The sequence below is a fragment of the Osmerus eperlanus genome, chromosome 2, assembly GCF_963692335.1.
Source record: "Osmerus eperlanus chromosome 2, fOsmEpe2.1, whole genome shotgun sequence".
NCBI classification, from domain to species: domain Eukaryota; kingdom Metazoa; phylum Chordata; class Actinopteri; order Osmeriformes; family Osmeridae; genus Osmerus; species Osmerus eperlanus.
In genome coordinates, this window is record NC_085019.1 from 16,744,394 (window position 1) to 16,767,096 (window position 22,703).

At 40.1% G+C, this 22,703-nt stretch overlaps 1 protein-coding gene across 3 annotated transcripts in view; it reads right to left on the reverse strand.

Moving 5' to 3' along the window:
* Positions 1-22,703, reverse strand: part of taok2a (TAO kinase 2a) — a 110,223-nt gene that overhangs the window by 37,982 nt on the left and 49,538 nt on the right. For all 3 annotated transcript variants that reach the window (XM_062453407.1, XM_062453399.1, XM_062453390.1), the window contains 9 exons: positions 19,239-19,284; positions 19,050-19,146; positions 18,540-18,653; positions 18,096-18,187; positions 17,505-17,598; positions 16,394-16,475; positions 15,948-16,115; positions 15,536-15,742; positions 15,000-15,128 (listed from right to left, as the gene is read on the reverse strand). In XM_062453407.1, coding sequence (XP_062309391.1) covers positions 15,000-15,128; positions 15,536-15,742; positions 15,948-16,115; positions 16,394-16,475; positions 17,505-17,598; positions 18,096-18,187; positions 18,540-18,653; positions 19,050-19,146; positions 19,239-19,284 — 1,029 coding nt within the window. The remainder of the gene's footprint in view (positions 1-14,999; positions 15,129-15,535; positions 15,743-15,947; positions 16,116-16,393; positions 16,476-17,504; positions 17,599-18,095; positions 18,188-18,539; positions 18,654-19,049; positions 19,147-19,238; positions 19,285-22,703) is intronic.

A 22,703-nucleotide genomic window follows, 5' to 3' on the forward strand; every position in this document is an offset into this window, starting at 1 on the left:
GGGAAGGGAATGGGTGGGTGGGTGGATGTGTACGATTTGGAGGGGGGTGGTGGGTGGGTATGGCCTCGCTACAATTGTTGGTATATATGTCCCCTATTTTGTATGTTTGTTTTTAGTTTTTTTTCCCTCTCTCTCCCCTTCCGTTTCCTCCCCTTCCCCTGCTCTCATCTTCTCATACCAAGGCAGTGTCACTATTTTACACTCCTCTTACTATTACATATGGCCAACATAATAAAAGGTGAAGGAGCAAACCTGAGGTTTGTATCCTGGAATGTTAAAGGGCTTAATAGCCCAGTCAAGAGGGGCAGAATTTTATCTCATCTAAAACATTTGAAAACATATGTGGCTTTCCTGCAGGAGACACATCTGATCTCTAAAGATCAACACAGATTGAGGGCATCGTGGACTGGCCAATGTTTTCAATCCAACTTTAGCAGCAAAGTGCGGGGTGTAGCTATTTTATTCCATAAAAAAAATCAGTTTACCCCATCTAATACATTCGCTGATAATCAAGGCCGATTCATTATAGTTACAGGCTGTCTTAACAATGAAGCAGTCACTCTTGTAAACTTGTATGCGCCCAACTGGGATGATGAGGCATTTGTTACAAAGCTGATATCATCTCTTCCAGATTTGAGCTATCATAAACTAATTTTGGGGGGTGACCTTAACTGTGCAATGGATCCTTTACTGGACAGATCCCCCTCCAGACAACACCCACCATCTAAAATGGCCAAAGCCTTCTCATCTTTCATGAACCAAATAGGAAGTGTGGACCCTTGGCGTTTCCGCTACCCTGATAAGAAACAATTTTCATTTTACTCTCAGGTTCATAAAAGTTTCTCACGAATAGATTACTTTTTCATTAGTAACGATCTCCTTCCAACTGTCAGTCACACAGAATACTCAACCATAGTCATATCCGATCATGCGCCATTGCTTCTTGACCTCTCCTTCAGATTCTTACAAAAAACACGCCCCCCCTGGAGGTTGAATTGCACACTGCTTAATGATAATGCCTTTAATTGCATGATTTCTGCAGCAATTGATAATTTCCTTATTAACAACAACTCAGATTCCATATCTCCATCTTTGCTTTGGGAAACATTAAAAGTGGTTATTCGGGGAGAGATTATATCGTACTCTGCAAGTTTAAATAAAATAAGAAGACAAAAACAAGAGAAGCTAATGGAAAGTATTAGTCATCTGGATAACAAACTATCAGTGTCACCATCCCCAGAGCTGGTAAAAGAGAGACAAAATTTGCAAATGGATTATAATCTATTTACAACACATGAGACAGAAAAATTACTATTGCGCTCACGAGGTTTTTTGTATGAACATGGTGAGAAGGCAGGACGACTGTTAGCTCACCAGCTCAAGAGTCAAACAGCATCTCAACAAATTAAACAAATAAGAACTTCCTCAGGAGAACTTACAATAGTCCCATCTGTCATTAATGATACCTTTAAAAATTACTACTCTAATCTATACACTTCTGAAGCCTCTAACACTGACACATACAGGACGGAATTTCTTGATAATTTGGAATTTCCATCCATCACTCCTGACAAAGCTAATATTATGGATCAACCTCTGAAAATTAGTGAAATTACTGATGAAATTAAACTGATGCAAAGCAACAAAGCGGCTGGCCCAGATGGTTACCCTATAAATCTTTTTAAAAAACACATTGATAAACTAAGCCCTCTTCTTCTTAACATGTTTAATGACTCCTTGAATCAGGGAACCTTACCTCAAACCCTCACAGAGGCCTCCATAACTTTATTGTTGAAACCAAACAAAGACAGTAATGAGTGCGGTTCCTACAGGCCGATCTCACTCTTGAATAACGACTATAAAATTCTGGCTAAAATACTTGCACTGAGATTGGAATCTGTTTTACAGGACATTATATCGTCTGACCAGACAGGATTTATGAAAAATCGCCATTCCTTCTCAAACATTCGCAGACTTCTTAATATCCTTCTGTCCCCGGCTCCTGTTGAAACTTCAGAGGTAGTGGTCTCACTAGATGCTGAGAAAGCATTTGACAGGGTGGAGTGGGGGTATCTGTTTGATGTCCTTAACAGATTCGGTATGGGTTCTAAATACATTTCATGGATAAAGTTACTATATACTTCACCCAAAGCTTCAGTGAATACAAATGGAATGAGTTCTCAATACTTTACTCTCTCCAGGTCTACACGTCAGGGTTGTCCCCTGAGTCCCCTATTATTTGCTGTGGCGATCGAACCATTATCTATAGCACTTAAATCAACCAACTATAATCAGGGGATTTCTAGAGGTGACACCAGGCATATACTTTCACTTTATGCAGATGATTTATTGTTGTTTGTGTCTGATCCACTGACCACTATCCCTCGCATAATTGAACTATTAGACAGATTTGGTATCTTTTCAGGCTATAAACTGAACTACTCAAAAAGTGAATGCTTTTTAGTTAATAACCCAGCTCCACAAATTATCGACGGAGATCTTCCCTTTAAGATGTCTGGAGACAGCTTTAAATACTTAGGGGTGAATATCTGTCGACATTTGTCAACTATTTACCAAAACAATTTTCTACCTTTAATGGAACAGATCAAACTAGATTTGGAAAGGTGGAAGGCTCTGCATTTAACAATTGCAGGTAGGATAAATTGCATAAAAATGAATGTACGTCCACGATTTCTATATCTTTTTCAGTGTCTGCCAGTCTTTTTGCCAAAATCATACTTTAGCTCTTTTGACAAACTGATCTCCTCCTTTATATGGAAAAATGGGATCCCCAGGATCAAGCGTGGGTTTTTACAAAGAGACAGGTCAGTTGGTGGACTAGGGCTCCCAAACTTAAGAAATTACTATTGGGCAGCCAACATACAAAAAATGATTCTATGGGTTCAGATGCCGACGCTAAATTGGTGTGAGATTGAGGCTAGTTCATGTCCTTCCACTTCACTTTTGGCTTTGCTCACATCTAAACTACCCATTCATTCAACTCAATACACAGGCAACCCTATTGTTATCACTACGTTAAGGATCTGGTCTCAATTTAGACTAACTTTTGGCCTCAAGGGGGTATCTAACCATACTCCCATTTGCAACAACCATCCTTTTCTTCCCCCCAGTATTGATGCAGCCTTTTTGTTTTGGCAAAGGTCGGGCCTTACAAATTTAAGAGGCCTTTACACTGATAATTCCTTTGATAGCTTTGCCAAACTCAGTGAAGTTTAACCTTCCACAGTCACATCTTTTTCGTTATTTCCAGATCCGTAACTTTGCCAAGCTGAATAATTCAGTTTTTCCAACCACCCCACCTGATTCAGCAGTCGACTCAATTTTGGACATTCCTACCAGTCAAAAAGGCCTAATTTCCAGAATATATTCTTCAATTTCCCAACTCACAGTTACCCCACTAGATCAGAAAAGAAAAGACTGGGAAGAGGAGCTGGGTTGCCCTATAACTGACAATGACTGGAAGGAGGCACTCAGCAGAGTGAATGGGAGTACATCTTGTGCAAGGCTGAGTTTAATACAGTTTAAGGTGATCCATCGCACTTATTATACTAACTCTAAACTTTCCAAAATATATCATAATGTCACAGACACTTGTAACAGATGTAATTTATCCCCAGCAAACATGACACATATGTTTTGGTCTTGTCCTCGCCTTTGTGATTACTGGACAGATATTTTTAGTCATTTGTCCAAATTTCTAAGTGTTACATTGTCACCAAGTATAGAAGTCGGTATCTTTGGGGTAATACCAAATCATGAGAACTTCACGAAGTGGGCAAAAGACACTATTGCTTTCGCGTCCTTACTAGCGAGGAGGAGAATACTTCTAGGATGGAAGTCACCACTTGACCCCTCGGCGTCCAAATGGCTAGAAGATCTTATGATGTTTCTCAAATTAGAAAAAAATTAAGTACAATTTAAGAGGATCTCCGGAGAAATTTGAATTAAATTGGAACCCAACACTGGAATACATAAAAGAGTTAAAAACCCTTGAAGATAAATGAGCACTATCATCATATTCAGGATACTTTGGTTACAATCTGACCTTGTTGCCTTATTCCCTTTCTGATTTGTTTTACTGAACCCCCCCCCCCCCCCCCCCTTTGTTTGTCTTTCCCCAATGGCTTTTGTCATATCTAATGTATGTTGCATTGTACATTATATTGTATTATTATTATTATTTATTTATTTATATTTTGTGTTTTTTCCATTCTCTGTACAGCGTAGACAGTGTAGTATGGCTGACTGGGGAGGGAGGGAGGGGGGGGGGGGGGGGGGGTTGAAAGGGTGTGCTTTTGAAGGAAAATAGAAAATAAGCCTTGATGTAATTTGTCCTTTTTTTGTAACCTGTGAAACCAATAAAAATATTTGTCAAAAAATAAAATAAAAAAATGTCCGTTGAACCCTCCCCTTTTGATTGACACCTTGTTTGACCCAATAGGGGCTTCCATGCCCCGTTGACAGCCCTCTAAAGCCAACTAGGTCTGTGCGTCCTGCGCCCCCCCCCCGCCCCCCCCCCCCCCCACTCGTTCTAAACAAATTTCTCGAACTGGCTTCGACTGGCTCTGAAATTAGCTTGTTAGCCTTGTAGCTGACAGCTAGCTGAAAATGCCAATACCTCATTTGTATGCGTCTGTGGAGCCTTCAAAATAACAGTCGATTGCGCAATATGGTTGACAGAATCAGTGTTCTTTGTGCGCCAATCCTTGGAATCAGATAAAGCACTCCAATGTGTTCATGCTTCAGTTTTTGTGTTTCAGTAATACTAATTAGGGATTTAGCTATTATATATGATAGTTCTAAGTACCACCTTTCATTAGAGATAACAATTATGAAAAATAATACCTTTTTATTTGACCTTGACCTTGGTTACAAAGGGTCATTTTGGAGTCTCCAAAAGACCCTTTTAGAAAATTCCTGGATGTACTCTTATAAAAACATGTGTCAAATATGAATATATTGTGGTATTATGTTTGACTTTTTCAGGCCTCTGTTTTCAAAACAAAATCTAGGCGGAAATAGAAATTTTCACTTTCCTTGTTCAAGCTTCTATTACTCAACACTAGAAGGACTGACAGGGGTCCTGACAACAGGGGACATAACTTCAGAGTGTCAGCTTTCAAAAGAGATCATTTACATGCATGTACTCCAAATGGTTCAAGAACAGCTTCCAATTTACTTTGGGTATGCTGTTTAGGCGTTTTTAGGCACATGGCTGTCTGCACCAGATAAAAAAAAAACACCTATTAATCCTCCAGTTGTGGTAGTTTCCTTTTAACACTAGAAGCTGATACACACAGACCTGTACACCATCCACCGTCAGAGTTGGATTAAATTGCACTCAATTCCTTGTCACTTTATACCCGACTGCTACCTCAATATTGTCCTGTCTTCTGTAGAAATGTACTTTATATAGGAATGTATGCAGTTTATATAGGAATGTAGGAATGTGTAGTTCTTGGTTGGTCTGTGTTAGTCCTACGTTGCTTTTAAGTAGCACCATGGTCCTGGAGGAATGTTGTCTAGTTGCTGTGTACTGTACTAACTTTATATGGTTGAACGACAAATAAAAAACTACTACTACTACCAAGCCAGTTTTCCTTATTTAGAGCACAAAGGGTCAAATGACCCCACAAGTCTTCAGACAGGGACGTTGTTGGTGTTTCTTGCAAAGAGCCAAGGCAAGGTCGGAAAGCTTGCCTTCGTCAATTTGTCATTAATTTCCGTGGCATTAGTCGGTGATTACTTCATTAGAACGTTTGTTGTGTAGCCCTACAATCATTCAGCAAAATGTAATGTATTACAGCCTATAGGATGTCACAAGATGTTAGACTGCAGTTGGTCTATAAATGCATAGCCTGACATTATTAACATTCTATGGTTGGCTGACTGTCGTTGTCCCCAGTCAAAAGCATAAACACACAGGGACAACAAACATTCGATGGTAGATGACAAACGAACATGTATTGTTATTCATTTATTGTCAGCACACGGTCCAAGTTTCGCAAAAATGAGAGCCAAGTGTAAATAGTTTGGGAGTGATAAGCTACAGGCTTACTTGATGGGCGACATGCTTAGCCTGTTACATTTTACAACCTTTCGGAATGACAAGACAGGCAGTGTATACTAGGCAGTGGATAATATACTGATTAACCCATAGCTGAGCGAGTTCCAGATATTTCCAACGGTCCCCACAGCGTTAGTTATATTTCCGAAACGGTAACTAGCTAACTTAGTTAGCTGCCGGGCTAAGTTACCTAGCATTACACTATACACTAGCATTATATAGCAACGCTAAAACCATACTATTGTTACTTGCTATCCTTCTAATTAGTACATTCTGTAGCCATACTAAAGCGTTTGTCGTGTCGTTTTTGTCTATTGGAAAAGGTGCAATATCCCATCCCCCCTTCAAATGATCGTTTGCGGAGATTTTGTCTCAACAATTCCTTTCAACATAGTCTACTCAAGTCAAGTTACCCAATATTCCAAGAATTGCATTCTGATCCTTACAGATCAAGAATACATTTCATTTAGTTTATTGTTACTTTCATGCACTCCTAGAGAATATGGGCATTCATTGCAGCCAGATCTAAAAAGTTGTAAAATACTCATATATACACTACCGTTCAAAAGTTTGGGGTCACTTAAAAATGTCCTTATTTTTCAAAGAAAAGCACTGTTTTTTTCAATGAAGATAACGTTAAATTAATCAGAAATACACTATACATTGTTAATGTGGTAAATGACTATTCTAGGTGAAAATGTCTGGTTTTTAATTAAATATCTACATAGGTGTATAGAGGCCCATTTCCAGCAACTATTACAGTATGTGTTCGAATGGTACATTGTGTTTGCTAATTGCCTTAGAAGACTAATGGATGATTAGAAGGATTAGAATTAGAATGCCAAAGGTCTGCAATATTGTAATTGCTGCAAATGGAGCATTATTTGACGAAAGCAAAGTTTGAAGAACAAAATTTATATTTCAAATAAAAATTATTATTTCTAATAATAATAATTAACCTTGTAAATGTCTTGACTATATTTTCTATTCATTTTGAAAATTATTTGATAAATAAAAGTGTGAGTTTTCATGGAAAACATGAAATTGTCTGGGTGACCCCAAACTTTTGAACGGTAGGGTATATATATATCGAACCGGCAACCTTCTGAGTATTAGCCCGATTCCCTAACCCCTCAGCCATCTAACTCCCAATAGAAGGCAGGTTGTTTTAAATACAAGAGTAATGCATGGATGCCATACTGGGGAATACATCAAAAACATTCCTGCACATGTTGGAGTAATGGGAAATTACCAAAGACCGTGTAGTTCTGGTCCTGGGGGACAATGGCGGAAACATGGTGAAGTGTTTGAGGCTCACAGATATTCAAGACCTTAGCTGCACAGCACATACGTTGCAGCTGGTGGTGAATGATGGTTTTGCCAGCCAAAGTGCTGTGATAGATGTGATTGCCATGCTAAAGAAATGTGTCACTCACTCCCAACATCCCATCTTGGCCAAGCAGTGCCTGAGAAACATCCAGAGGGACCTTGGCCTACCAGAGCACAACTTAATCCAGGCAGTCCCAACAAGGTGGAATTCAACACTCCACATTCTGCAAAGGGCATTGGAACACTCTGGGGAACACGGCGGTTTTACATATCCAGCTGCTCACCAGTGGGACATTGTGTCCAATTTGGTTGAACACTCATTCCCATTGAGGAAGTGACACTAGAGGTGAGCTACAATAATTAGCTAATAATAAGCTACTTGCCAAAGAAGCAAGAACATTTCTTTGCTCACCACCCTCATCAGTCCCTAGTCCCGAGTGTGTCTTCAGTGAAGTGTCTGCAATTTATGACAAGATAAGAAGCAAGCTCACTGGAGAGCATGCCAAGCAGCTCTGCTTCCTGCACCACAACCTGGTGCTGCTGGATTGGGACTACTAATTGTTACCCATTTTATCATCTTATAAAACTTCAGCGAACTGTTACATTTATTTTCCATTATTTGTTCATTTGTTGCGGTTTAAATTGACTTCTTTAAGTTTTACAAAATGTTTACTGAATGCTACTGGATGCTCCCTGCACTTTTTATGTTGTTGTTATTATTATTAATATTGTTATTATTAACAGTTCTCAGAATTAAAGATATGTTTAAAATAATTTAAAGAGTCTTTGTCAGAGGCCTTTTTATTCTTAAATTTTTACACTAGACATATAATGTGGGGAGATTTTGCATGTTTTCCCACTTACAAAGCATGTATAAGTCTGTAATTTTTTTATCATAGGTGCTCTTCAACTGTGGGTGACGGAATCTAAAACAAAAATCCAGAAAATCATATTGTATGATTTTTAAGTAATTCATTTGCATTTTATTGCATGACATAAGTATTTGATCACCAACCAACCAGTAAGAATTCCGGCTCTCACAGACCTGTTAGTTTCTCTATAAGAAGCCCTCCTGTTCTCCACTCGTATTAACTGCACCTGTTTGAACCCGTTACCTGTATAAAATACACCTGTCCACACACACAATCAAACAGACTCCAACCTCTCCACAATGACCAAGACCAGAGAGCTGTGTAAGGACATCAGGGATAAAATTGTAGACCTGCATAAGGCTGGGATGGGCTACAGGACAATAGGCAAGCAGCTTGGTGAGAAGGCAACAACAGTTGGTGCAATAATCAGAAAATGGAAGAAGTTCAAGATGACGGTCAATCTCCCTCGGTATGGGGCTCCACGCAAGATCTCACCTCGTGGGGCAGCAATGATCATGAGGACGGTGAGGGATCAGCCCAGAACTACATGGCAGGACCTGGTCAATGACCTGAAGAGAGCTGGCACCACAGTCTCAAAGAAAACCATTAGTAACACACTACGCCGTCATGGATTAAAATCCTGCAGCGCAGGATGGAAGGAGATGGAGAGGAAGTGTGGAGCTATCCCAATACAAGCAATGATTGGTGACCGAAAATTAGGAAAACAACTCATCAGGAGGACTTGAATCCGTTACACAGCTGAATCACAGCTTTTTGCAGGTTGATACAGGACAATAGACTACACAGTTTTCAGACAATAAGAGAAAAATACAATTTAGAAAAACAAGATTTTTTCAGATATTTACAGCTACGCCAATACTTTTTTAAAGAAATGGGTAAAAAAGAAGCAAATACTATGCCGAATGACATAATACAGTTGATCACACAGACTTACACCATTGGCTCTAAGTCAGTGATTTCAAGACTACCAGGGAATAGTTAAGGGAAGAGGCAGTTCCACAAATTACATCAGAGAGAAATGGGAAAAAGAAATAAAGGAAAGAATATCCCCCCAACAATGGGAAAATATATGTGAAAATATGTCTTCAACTACCTGCTCATCTTATTGCCGTGAATTTTGTTGGAAAAACCTTGTCCGTTTTTTTATCACACCTAAACTAAAATCACATCAAACATCACTGACACATACATGTTGGAGGGGTTGCGGGGAAGTGGATGCAAATCACTACCACATTTTTTGGGCCTGCCCGAAGATTGATAAGTTCTGGGAGAGGGTTTGGGAAACTATACAACATATTTTTGATTTACCAATTCCAGGATCGTGTCTATCACTTTATTTGGGCGATATGCCAGAAGAACTTCCTAGAAATGATAAATACCTGTTGAGAATATTTACGGCAGCAGCAAAGAAAGCAATCACACGTAATGTGACGCGCATGTCCCGTCTGAAGTTTGCCAATGACCAACTGGATGATCCAGAGGAGGAATGGGAGAAGGTCATGTGCTTTTTGGTCTAAACTCCACTCGCCGTGTTTGGAGGAAGAAGAAGGATGAGTACAACCCCAAGAAAACCATCCCAACCGTGAAGCATGGAGGTGGAAACATCATTCTTTGGGCTTTTCTGCAAAGGGGACAGGAAGACCGCACCGTATTGAGGGGAGGATGGATGGGGCCATGTATCGCGAGATCTTGGCCAACAACCTCCTTCCCTCAGTAAGAGCATTTAAGATGGGTCGTGGCTGGGTCTTCCAGCATGACAACGACCCGAAACACACAGCCAGGGCAACTAAGGACTGGCTCCGTAAAACCATCTCAAGGTCCTGGAGTGGCCTAGCCAGTCTTCAGACCTGAACCCAATAGAAAATCTTTGGAGGGAGCTGAAAGTCCATATTTGCCAGCGACAGCCCCGAAACCTGAAGGATCTGGAGAAGGTCTGTATGGAAAAGTGGGCCAAAATCCCTGCTGCAGTGTGTGCAAACCTGGTCAAGAACTACAGGAAACGTATGATCTCTGTAATTGCAAACAAAGGTTTCTGTACCAAATATTAAGGTCTGCTTTTCTGATGTATCAAATACTTATGTCATGCAATAAAATGCAAATGAATTACTTAAAAATCATACAATGTGATTTTCTGGATTTTTGTTTTAGATTCCGTCACTCACAGTTGAAGAGTACCTATGATAAAAAATTACAGGCTTATACATGCTTTGTAAGTGTGAAAACCTGCAAAATCGTCAGTGTATCAAATACTTGTTCTCCCCACTGTATATCGGTTCAAAATATCGGTTATCGGTCTACTTGATCTGTAATAATCGGCATCAGTCCTGAAAAACGCATATCGGTCAGTCCCTCATTTTGACCCCATCAGGCCAAGATGTCTGAAAGTTGGTATGCATGCCTTATAATTTATGGGGAACAAAAAAGTCTCAAGAACCCATAATGTCGACAGCATGGATTTTTCTCTACAGTGACAACTTGTGAAGAATTTCAAAAAATAACTTAAAATCAGCCATTGCTCCAATTGTCTTGAAATGTTGTGTACATGTATGAAATACTTGTCTGTGTCATGTCCATTTTTTTTAATAGTTAATAGCACTGTTGAGGAGGAACACACCATTGCTGGCTGCAGCTATATTTAAGGTTCCTCCGGTTGTAATTTCCCCAGCGCCCCATTACTCCAAAATGCCTGAAAATTGGTATACTAGGGGTGGAGCGGTACATGTATTCGTATTGAACCGTACGGTACAGGCGTCACGGTTCGGTGCATGAAATTAAATAGAGAATACACGGTATAAAAATAAATAGACTTGCGTGCAAATTAATTAATGTAATGCGGAACTACTGTTAGATACTCGTGTTCTTTAGGGACATGTAATCAGTAGCTCTGATTGGCGCCGCCGTGAGTCAGACATAGCTAGCAGCACTAAGGACGAGTATGGGCGAGTGGTGGCAACCCACGAGAGATAGAGGACCCGCCGGCCTCTTTAAGATTGCAAGTTTGGGAAAACTTCGGTTTCCCATTCGGTTACAGTAGTACAGGCGAGAGAGTGGTGTATAAGACAAGCACTGTGTGTCGGCGTTGTTCAGCAGTTGTGGGCAGTGACTTGCAGTCTGGGTAGGCAAGGTAGGCACTGCCTTCCCTGCCAAAATTTAAACGTAAAAATGTTTAGTAAACAACTTTAATTAATAAACTTGTATTTGTATTTTTACTGTTTATTCTTGTGATTTATATTTACATTTTAGTCATTTAGCAGACGCTCTTATCCAGAGCGACTTACAGTAAACAGGGACATTCCCCCGAGGCAAGTAGGGTGAAGTGTCTTGCCCAAGGACACAAAGTAATTTTCTTGGCGGGGAATCGAACCGGCAACCTTCTGATTACTAGCCCGATTCCCTAACTGCTCAGCCACCTGACTCCCAGGTGGCTTTATATATGCAATATGTGTGTTATTTCAATTGTTTAGACGTTACGATGACAAATGTAGTAGTTATGCATAATCAAATACAATTTTTTTAAATAAGAAGTGCTTTTACTGTCCGTTCACTGCGGACGGCAAGCAAAAAAACAGAGTGTCTAATATGTCTATATCCTTAAACAGGCTCTGGTAAAACTCACTTGCACACTTCGATCCTGTATTCTTCAACATGTACGTTGAAAAGCACAACTCTGCTGTGCCTTCGCACGTAATGTTATGCTACTAATCACCTACGTTATGTATCAAACATGGACCAATTAAAATCGAGATATTACTGGACATTTGCGCAGCTATAATCCCCGCAAAATTCAAGTCAAAATGACAGCAGTGGTGTCTGCCGATATCACAGAGTTGAGGAATTTCTCCAAACTTTATTTTATTCAAAAAATGATTTAATAGCAAGAGGGAGGTCTACGCCAGACCTAGATGGACTACTGCAGCAAAAGGGACAACATGTTTTCGATCGTTTCAAACAGACTGGTATGAAGAAAAGATTGGCTATGTGGCTGTGCTAACAGTCAGCGGCTGTAGGCTACTGCTTGTACTGTTTACTGCGTTTACTGTTTTGACATTATTTTAACAATAAATTAGGTAATCTGGCTTTCATAACTCAGTGTTCATAACTCAGTGCCTAGCCTCTTACTGACATCACCGCACGTGGTATGTGAGTGGAAATACATCTAACGTGCTAACGCATATAACGCATCTGGCATGTGCTAAATTACTAAAAATATCCGACGCCATCACCCAGGTGTGCCAATCACTGGAACGAGACAAAAAAAAGTCAAACTTCTCCTCCCTACAGTGCTTAACCAACCATTAGATACACATACAAATAGGGCCCCAAAACCACTGACGCAATTGTAATTTACCCGTATTCACTCGTAGAGGAACCTGGTTTGTTTTGCTTTTCCCTCCGTTGTACCGAACTCGTACCGAACCGTGATGTCTGAACCGCAGTATGAACCAAACCGTGACTTCAGTGTACTGTTCCACCCCTATGGTATACATGGCTTATTTCTCATGGGGAACAAAAAAGCCTCAAGGACCCATAAGGTCCGCCACAATGGATTTTCCTGTACAGTGATAATTTGGGAAAACCTTCAAAATTCCTCTTCTCTTGAACCAAAGCTCCAATTGACTTGAAATGTTGTACAGATATGTATCATTGACGTATTTAAAAACGTTACTTAAGGCAATTGAATCAAATACAAAATGGCTGTACACATTGCCTCAATTTCTTTGTGTCAATAAATCAAATATAATTTTGACTGATGGCTTTTCAAACCTAATAGGGTTCAAGATTACATCACTCTGAAGTACCATAAACAATTTCACCTTGGTATGTCAAAATATGATTGAATTAGAGGTGTTTCAATCTTGGCTGAATCTAACAACGCTTACCACAGGAGAAACAACTTACTTTTTTATACAGTAACTGAACATGACAATATTCAACACTGAGAATAGCTCAATGGGCTGGGATGGTGACCTGTAAAGTATAAGGTTGTAGGTTCGAATCCAGCCAGTGTTTGAGCCTGTCTTAAATTTGAATATCTGTTTAGTTAAACAGGATGACATCGTTCTGAAGTACCATGCGCAATTTCACCTTGATATGTCAAAAGATCATTGAATTACAGATGTTTAAACTTTGGCCGAATCGAACAATCCATGCTACAGGAGAAACGGCCTTTTTTCGTACAGTAACTGACCATGTATTGTCATCCTTGAGGGTAGCTCAATGGGTTGAAACGGTGTCCTACAAAGTGCAAGGTCACAGGTTCGAATCCAGGCACAGTCTTTTGGCCTGTCATAATTTTTATTACTTGTTTAGTTAAACAGGCAGACATCATTCTGAAATACCATGCGCAATTTCATTTCACCTTGAAATGTCAACCGTTTCTTAACCTTTGTCCCAAAGCTGACAAAGGTTGGGTACCCAGCATGCAGTGCGGCATGTCAAAAAACGTGGAAAATAGTTTGGTTACAACAGCCGTGCGAGGGATTTCAATTGTTGTGTTCGTTCAGTTAGATGTTTGTAATGTTATTGTTTGTTACTTAATATAATCTTGTTGGTCACCCTGATTGTGCATGTTGTGTAGTTTAATGGGACCAGAGAGTCGGCTGCTGTACTGTCACAGGCTATTTTCGCAAGGAGCTGAACATGAGCTCTGCCCTAGCACTGTTGCCCACGACTATTGTTAGTTGTGCATTGACTGAGAGTCTGGAAAGAGATCAACCCAAGAAGAGTTTCAATATCCTATAAAAAGTTAATACTCAGCCCTTACTATTCATAAAATCTCATCAGTTGGTGTGTAGCAGAGAGGCTAGAGAGATTGACTTGTAACCTTATGCTCATGAGTTCAAATCCCCGTTCAGCCTATTATTGTTGGCCAAACATGAAGTAGTTTTGCTCTCTTGTTGTCCAAGTCTCGATCTTCTACAGTGTACATGTTTATAATATTTTTCCATTTTGCGGAGGAACCCGCATCGCTGCTTGCAGCTATATTTATTATTATTATTTTTGGTGTGTGTTTCAAAAGAAGGAGAGGTTAAAGTCCTCTCCGGTATAAAAGGGTTAGAGTCCCTGAACAAGTTTTTGTGTTTCAAAAGAAGGATAGGTTAAAGTCCTCTCTGGTACAGAAGGGTTAGAGTCCCTGAACGATTTTTTTGTGTTTCAAAAGAAGTGAGAGGTTTGAGTCCTGTCAAGGACCGGTTAAAGTCCTCTCCGGTAAAAAAGGGTTAGAGTCCCTGAACGAACATAAGGGTTTTACTACTTTTATTAGTTATATTATTGTTTTTATAGATTTGCTTTATATTTCCGTAAAGATTGACTTGCAGCATGGACAAACATATGTAGAAACAGGCAGGTAAGAAAGCAGGTCTCAGGACAAGGGAACTCATTTCTATTCTTTGGTTTTTGGCAGACAGGACTTGAATGGGGTGTGAAATTTGTATAGGGTGTTAAATGTGTGGATTTTGGGTTGGGCGTGGGGATTTTGTGAAGGTGTGAATCATTTTTTATTAATATTCAATATAATAAAGTTCTGTGTAACATTATTAACAAAGGAATTATTTTGACCCCCCCGCCCCGCCCCCCCCCTCTAATAACCTTGCCTTTAGGCTCGGAGCTAAACCGCAGGGCTCTGATAGACAATTAAGGACCAGGTATATGTTTGGATGGAGGTGGTTTGAGGTTAGAGTTTTGCTCACCAGAGATGCGGTGCGGATAGTAGCAAAGTGGTCTCGATTTCGGTAGCAGGCCCGGCGGCGTCCAGCAGATGAAGCCTGCTGCTGTTCTAACTCAGGCTGGTAGGGGTCATCATAGATGTTGTCCTGGCCCTATGACAAACAAACAGCATATTCTCATTCCAATCATCAGAAGGTATAGTAATGGTAAGATGGTGTAGTACCAGCTTATTTGAGTTTTGTAATTTTATGATGAGTGTCAAGTGTTTTGATTTTATTTATTTTTTTTAATGCAAACATATCAGCATGTAAGCTTAGTAACGAGTGAAATTCCAACAACGGACAAATCATTAATAGGATTGGATGTGAAAAATTTGACTACCTATATTGGACATTACACTGAAAAATAAATGGTGCATGTGGTAAAATGTCAGCAGTGAGACTGGGCTATTTGGGTTCAATGAAACATCACTAAAATGTATGAGTTAAATGTAAAATTCATATAGAATTACTGCCCTAAACAAAAGAAAATACATTCACACAAGCACAGACACACTTACAGATGGGCGATGCAAGATAGAGGAGTTGGAGGTGACCGTGTGCTCCCCCTCCTGCATCATGGCAATCTCGTTGCTGTCATCTGAGCCGTCAGCCAGGCTGTTGACAGAGCTGCTCTGGGAGCTAGCGCTGATGGACATGGACGGGACAGACTGGGAGCTTTCCATGCTGTTTACTGTGCCTGTCCGCAAAAGGTACTGCTCCACCTCCTAATATGCACATATGTAATTTCATAATTTTTTACCTCTTCACCCACAACTCATGAACACTCCATAATGACCTCAGTGTAGGCCATTCAGTTACAGATCTTCCTCGTTTCATTCACAACTAGTGGCTTTACTTGTAACAGTCTATCTCCTTATCTTTAGTCAGAAACTCTTTCCCTCCTCACATCTCTGTGTTGTCATTCATTACCTCCTCCTCCTCTCCCTCAGGTGTGGGCCCATTGTGCTGAGTCTCCTGGAAGAGGATCTTCTTCATCTTTCTATACTGTAGGTTGTCAAGTTCCCGCACCGCGTCCTTGGTCCTCGCAATCAGGTCCATCACCACTGTGAGCGGCCGCTCATGGCAAAGAAACCGATGCTGGGACGAGGGGGGATGGAGTGAGAGAAAGATGAGGAGGCAGTAGAGTTTAACAAAAGTCATTCCCTTGTCTGCCCTGACCTTTACTCTGCTGAAACCATGTGGATATTGTGTGTGTGCATGCCTGCATGGAGTTACAGTGTCTGGACAAATTAATAGATTTCTGTGGAAAAGTATAATTAAGCTAATTATTCATTTAAACCCAAAGTGAAATTTCTGTCATGAGGAGGGACGCAAACAGTAGTTAAGCAGATGAGAAAAAGTGTGTATAGTCTCACATTCAGTAACACATCAGAAGTAGGTCTGTCCTGGGGAATCTTCTGTAGACAGGAGTCCACAAAGTTGCAAAAGAAGTCTGACCTGCAATGAACGGAGAGAACGTAGTCATTCATAGTAGGAGAGATCAGAATAAGGGTTCATTCATAATGGGAGAGGTGGCGAGTTAAGAATGTCAGTGGGAGAGATCGAGAATAAGGTTTCATTAACATCTTGGCGGTCCACGGCCTGCCGGCGGCCCCTAGGATTGTTCAGTACTAAAACTATGCTACACACAAATTTACTCGATTTATATATGTACAAATACCATATATCTTGGAAAGCTATGATTCTTGTGATTCTATTGATGTAAACCATTTCAAGATTGAGTCGCAACAGAAGTTACAATCAACGTCTTTGTCTGACCACCAACATGTTAACAAATCGAAACTGAACAGAGACGACTCATCTATTGAACCTCACAGTTGTCCACTTATACATAACATCCCAACAAAAATTGACTGGGTACATTGTCAAAGGTCCAAATAATCCAATCAAGTTAAATATTTAGTCCAAAACACAGTATTACATTGATAAATACCCATGGACTCTGGTTGCATCAATCTTAAGTGATCGCCAATTGCGCTCCAGTCATTCACATAAACTCTGTTCTAACTGCAGATGTAAAGATTCCTATAATCTCAGTCTCAAAATGGCCACTGCACTCTGACCTTTAGATTGGAGCTTCCATGTCCTGTCCATAGCCTTCGACAGCTCTCTCATACCAGTCTTTTATTAGAGCCAACAATTATGAAAAGTAATCGACCATGGGTCAACCAAGGATCCTCTAGGAGTCTCCAAAGAGCACTTTTAGAAAACGCATGGATGTACCCTTAGAAAACCATGTGTAATATATATATATTTGTGTGGTATAATAATCTACTGGTATAATAATCTACTGGTGCAAAACACTAAACATATACGAATCTTAAATTAAGTAAAAGTACAAAAGTTTAACTATTTCTAAGAACTAAACAATCTAAGAATACAACAATTTAAATATAAAATAACATATATATAGAAATAACAATAAGAATGAGCAGCGAAATCAGGAAAGACTGAAATTATTCTCACCAGTGATTGGACTGTAGGATGGGACTCTCGTTCTGGGCGATGTGATATAAGGCACTCATAGCATTCATGTTGAAAAGAGGAGGCTTTCTTTCAGCTAGAATGACAGAAGTTGAGAGATGTGGATAATACAAAAAATAAAAATATAGTTTGGAATATAATAGAAAGGAATACAAATATGGGGGAAAAGTGAGGAAGTAAAAGGGTATTAAGATGGGTATTAAAGTAGAAGTAATACTAGATAATTAACAATGTTAAACTATTGCTCCATTCTGTTTAACTTGCTCTTGTAAATGTATGTACATTTGTACGTACAGCCAAATGGCATAAAAATCACGTTCCAATTAATTGGTATAGTTGCTCACGCAACAAAATCCAAAACCAAGTCAGCAATCCTCACACATTTACAACAGAATGTAAAGTCCTTGATCAAACCAAGAGTTTCCAGTGTGAGCAGTATTGGAGCAAGGCAGAAGGCTGTCGCCCAACACTTTTAGGAGCCCCATCACCCCTTGGAGGCAAAACACATTCTTCACTTTTCTGGTCTGGGCAGAAGATGGTCATCTGATTTTGAAATGGCTGGAAATGGCTTACCTAGCTCTATGCATGTAATGCCCAGAGACCAGACGTCCACCTTGCCGTCATACTGGCCTTCATCCATGGCCAGGATAACTTCAGGGGCCATCCTGTCAAAGGGGATTGGGATGTATCTGATCAAAATTAAACACCATAAAAGTAAATATGTTCTGCTATGTTAGGATATTAAGCTTGTGGATGACAATATGAAACTATTCTCACCCAAGTATCAAAATGTCAGTATATGGCCCCAGCTAGTTTTAATTACAGAAATGTATTTTGAGCTACTTATCCTAGTCAATCCAGGGGAACGGTATACTGTATGCTGTCAAATAATGATTACCCAGCCATCGACAACAGGTAAGGATACTAGCAGAATAAAGATAAATAGGATATTTAGACATTAACACTTAAAGTCAAGGTTATTTGCAAGGGGTTTTCAATTAAATACTTGTGTCTAACCAGTAAGGGGTCCCCACAAACGAGTTGGCAGGTGCAACAATGGATGCAGAGCCAAAGTCACCCAGCTTCACCTGACCAGGTTCTGTCAAGAGGATGTTCCCTGCTTTTACATCCCTGACAGAGAAAAAGGTACACCCATGTCAAAATTCAACAGAAGAAAATACCAAGGCAAGGCAAAAAAGGGTTGTTTAAAGACAGACGTTGTGGTGAGTAAAAGTAAAGAAAAAAATTATTCCAAGAGGGCTGAGAGCTTGGCTTGATGTGCCAATTGATTTGATACAGCTCCTCTACAGTCTCCATATGTCTTCCTTAATGTTTCTGGGGCCAAACAAAAGCAGTTACCTCATACATAAAAATTAATAAAAAACTACAGAAGACACTTTTCAGAGATACATACAAAACAAACCTGGCCACATGTTTTGTTAAAATGGTGACTACAGTATGGCACGTACTTCAAGTCAAGTGCGTGTGAGAACAAAACACGTGTCTACTCAAGATGTTGTTGCTTACCTGTGGATCATATTGTGGGAATGAAGATATGCCAAACCCAACAATGCACCATGGGTAATAGCAGCTATTTCTACTTCCTGGAGTGGCTTCTTGTGAACTTCAAAGGAAAGATTTTTTTTTTTTTTACAAATAAGATATAAGGGGAGGGGGAGACAAAATTTCAACATAGTTTTAAAATGTTATCCAGACCTTCTAGGAGATCGGAGGCTGAGCCTAGGCAGTACTCCATCACCAGCTGAGAAAGAAACAAATAGGTGTGATGGTTTATAATCAACCAGAGGACCACTAACTTACTTTTTTAAATTTGCCACAGATAAATCATTATCAAACCATTTAGATTATAAAAATGAGTCTCAACTGGTAACTAGATTATGATTATAATCAGTGTTTCCCATTCATTGGCTAGACTGGAGCAGCCCTCCATGGTCTAAATTGTCCAGCCATAGTTTCATAAAGTACAATTCTCATTACATAAAATATCTCTAACGTTGTGTTTTGCACCATTGCTTTATCAAAGCATTTCTCACTCCCATTCAGTCACCCCCTCTGTCCGCCGCTGTAAGTGTGCACACTCTTCACTTACACGGGAGCACTGGAACGTTCCTGGCTGCCTGCGTCCAATACATTTTTTCGCTGAAACATCTTATGACTGCTAACAAAGGTTAGTCAGTCTCCTCACTTACATCTAGCTAACTAGTGTTCGCTAATTATAAATGTTAACGTCGTAATTACAAGCGGATCTGACAGCGTACATTTTCAGCATTTTAGGATTAAGTTGGCTCTTCATGTAACCATAGGCTATGAATGAAGTTGAAGTAGCTAACGCTACGTAGCACGCTTAATGCTTCCATCCTTGATTTTGAGATCATGAGCATACTACGTAGGCTATTTTAAAGAGAATAAAATCCAGCAGTGCCACCAGTTGAGTAATAAACGGCCACAGAAGTAGCTAGCTAGTTTGGCTAGGATAGTTTGATGGCAGGCAGTTTGCACAGGACAGCAAGTGTGTTTGACAGAAGGTCGTAGAGTAGTTTCAGAACTTGGTGTATGTGGGAAATAATAATTTTTTTAATGCCATCTAGGTGCAGTGCACTAAAGGTGGAATCCTGAATAGCATTATGACTGAGGTCACCGAGATGTGTGCCAAATCTTTAACCCATTTCATTTACATGTCAAACATAATCTAACTAAAAGAAGAGTAATAGTGTGCTCAAAATTCTTCATAGATAGCCTCTCAATTTTGCTCTCAAAGTGCACCAGATTTTTGGATTCAACTTTAAAATGCACTAAATCACCAAAAGCGCGCCCCCGGACCCCCCTAGAGGGGCCGAGGTTCACATACCAAATTAAATTTATTTATATAGCCCTTTGTACAAGCAATGTCACAAATGGCTTCACATACGCCCATAGAACTGCCCCTCAGCCAACCTCAACCCTCAAGGAAGACAGGGAAAAACTCCCAGGAAAAACTCACTAAAGGAGAAAAAAATGGAAGAAACCTTCACCCCACCATAGTCTCATAAAATCCTGTGGGAAACTGTGTAATAATTAGTGGTGGGCCGTTATCGGCGTTAACGTGCGTTAACGCGCTGCGACTCTTATCGTCAATAAAAAATATATCGCTGTTAATCTATTCTCAAAGTTGGGTTGGGAGCTGGGTCTATACTACGCAAGCTATGATGACTTTCACCTTGATATTTTTGCGCGGATGTATACCTAGCCGAATTGCACTGTAGGGGGCGAGAACGAGTCTTCGAACCTGTGTGTATGCCTTGTGTATGAAATTATCACATCAAACGTGACGTGCTAACATGGATGCAGCTATGAAGCCGCCTGGTTTGCTTCAGGGAAAATGTATTTTTAAGAAGCTTCCCAATGGAAACCTCGACAAGACTAAGGTTGTTTGTCTGATGTTGCGCAGGGGAAGAGTCGTCGTCAAACTACGATGTTTGAGTGCAACCAAGGCAAGCCCGTCAGCACAGCTCTATCAGCCAAGCTAACTAATCTAATAAACAGTTAATAAACACAAGTACATCTTATTGAACATAATTTATTTTCATCACCAATTATCATAGTAGAACAGCTTTCTCAAGCAGTTTGTGATGCATTTTGGAAACAGGAGATGAGCTCCTGGTCTAATGCGCCACCTGGCTTGAGAAACCTGTTCTCAAAGACTTACTTTTAGTCATTATTTGGGTAGCACACATATTCTGAATACCTTCGGCGGAATTCAAATGAGCCATTTTAATCTAGATTAATCTAGATTAACGCCAAGATTACAGTAAGATTAATATAGATTTTTTTTTAATCTATGCCCACCACTAGTAATAATATTAATAAATATAGTTTTTAGGCCTTTCAATAAAATCCAGTATGGCGGCCGCATCAATTCAGGTGACATGAAAAGTTAAAAGATATCACGTCACAAAGGATTTACTTTATCAGGGCAACCACATTAACAGTTATTAGCTATAACGCATTATTGTTTTGTGCGGTGTCCCCCCCAGTGGCCACATGAAACTATATATTTTGGACATCCTCAGAAAAGGGTTACCAAGTTTGGTGTCGATTTCTCAAAGAGAGAAAAACACAAAATGTTTCGGCTCAGCACAGTTAACACCAAGGCCTAATTTTGAGCCAGGAAAAACCCTGGTGTAAGCCTTTTTTTCCCACAGGTGGGAAAGTTTGCCACGTGATCGCCATCATCAACTCCAAGAGTTAAATTATATGTAGACAGCTTACAAAATAAATCTCTGTTATATTCATCTTCTCTCTTCAGCCCTTTACATTTTGAGCACTAGTTAGCTCCATGTCACGTGACAACGAAGCGCAGTGAAAGGAAGGGAGTAATTGACAGCTAATATTAACCCATGTAAAATCTGCATTAAGGTTAAGAATGCAGGGTTTTTCCTGCATAGAGAAAATGTTGGCGCGCGCCAAGCCGTTTTCCCGAGCGGCAATGACAAATCCTGAGTGCCAAAGGCAAAAAAAGTCTGCCAAAAAAAAAAAGCTGTGTTCATCACGCGTGCAATGCATGTCAGCGAATATGTTCTCAATAGTATGTTTCAAGTAGGCTACAGCCGAACCCTCGTTCTGTTTTGATCAATAGTAATCGATTTGATAGGCGTGTCTTCTTGTCTGATCAATACGCAACTATGAGGTGCGCGAATGGACAGAGTGGCCACTAAACTGTCGTTCCGCTGCAAGGGCCAGCCCGACGTGCACTTATACACCTGTACAAATGCAAATGAAATTTCCACTCAAAATGCTGACAAAAGTTTGATTTACGATTTACAACGCAGCCTCCATTGGTATTCTTAACCTGGAATGATAATATATAGTGCAGTGTTTCCTCTATGGCTACATTTCTGCCGCCACGGTATCAGAAATCAGGCTGCACAAAATTTTTGGCCGTCTATCAGCAGTGATTGTTAGAGTGCATGTCAGAGAATTGCACGGACACGCGCTTCACACCGCAGTTGAGATTGCGTGTGTGCGTCCTTGAGAACCGTAAGTCGTATAACTTATGTTGTCAGTTCATTTAAGCCTGTTATTGTATAAGTGTATAGTTCTTGCAAATTTAAATCAAGTTAACTGGTGATTTTCGTTGTTTGTATTCTTCCCCTGCTAGCTAAATTGCACGTCTGTTGATTC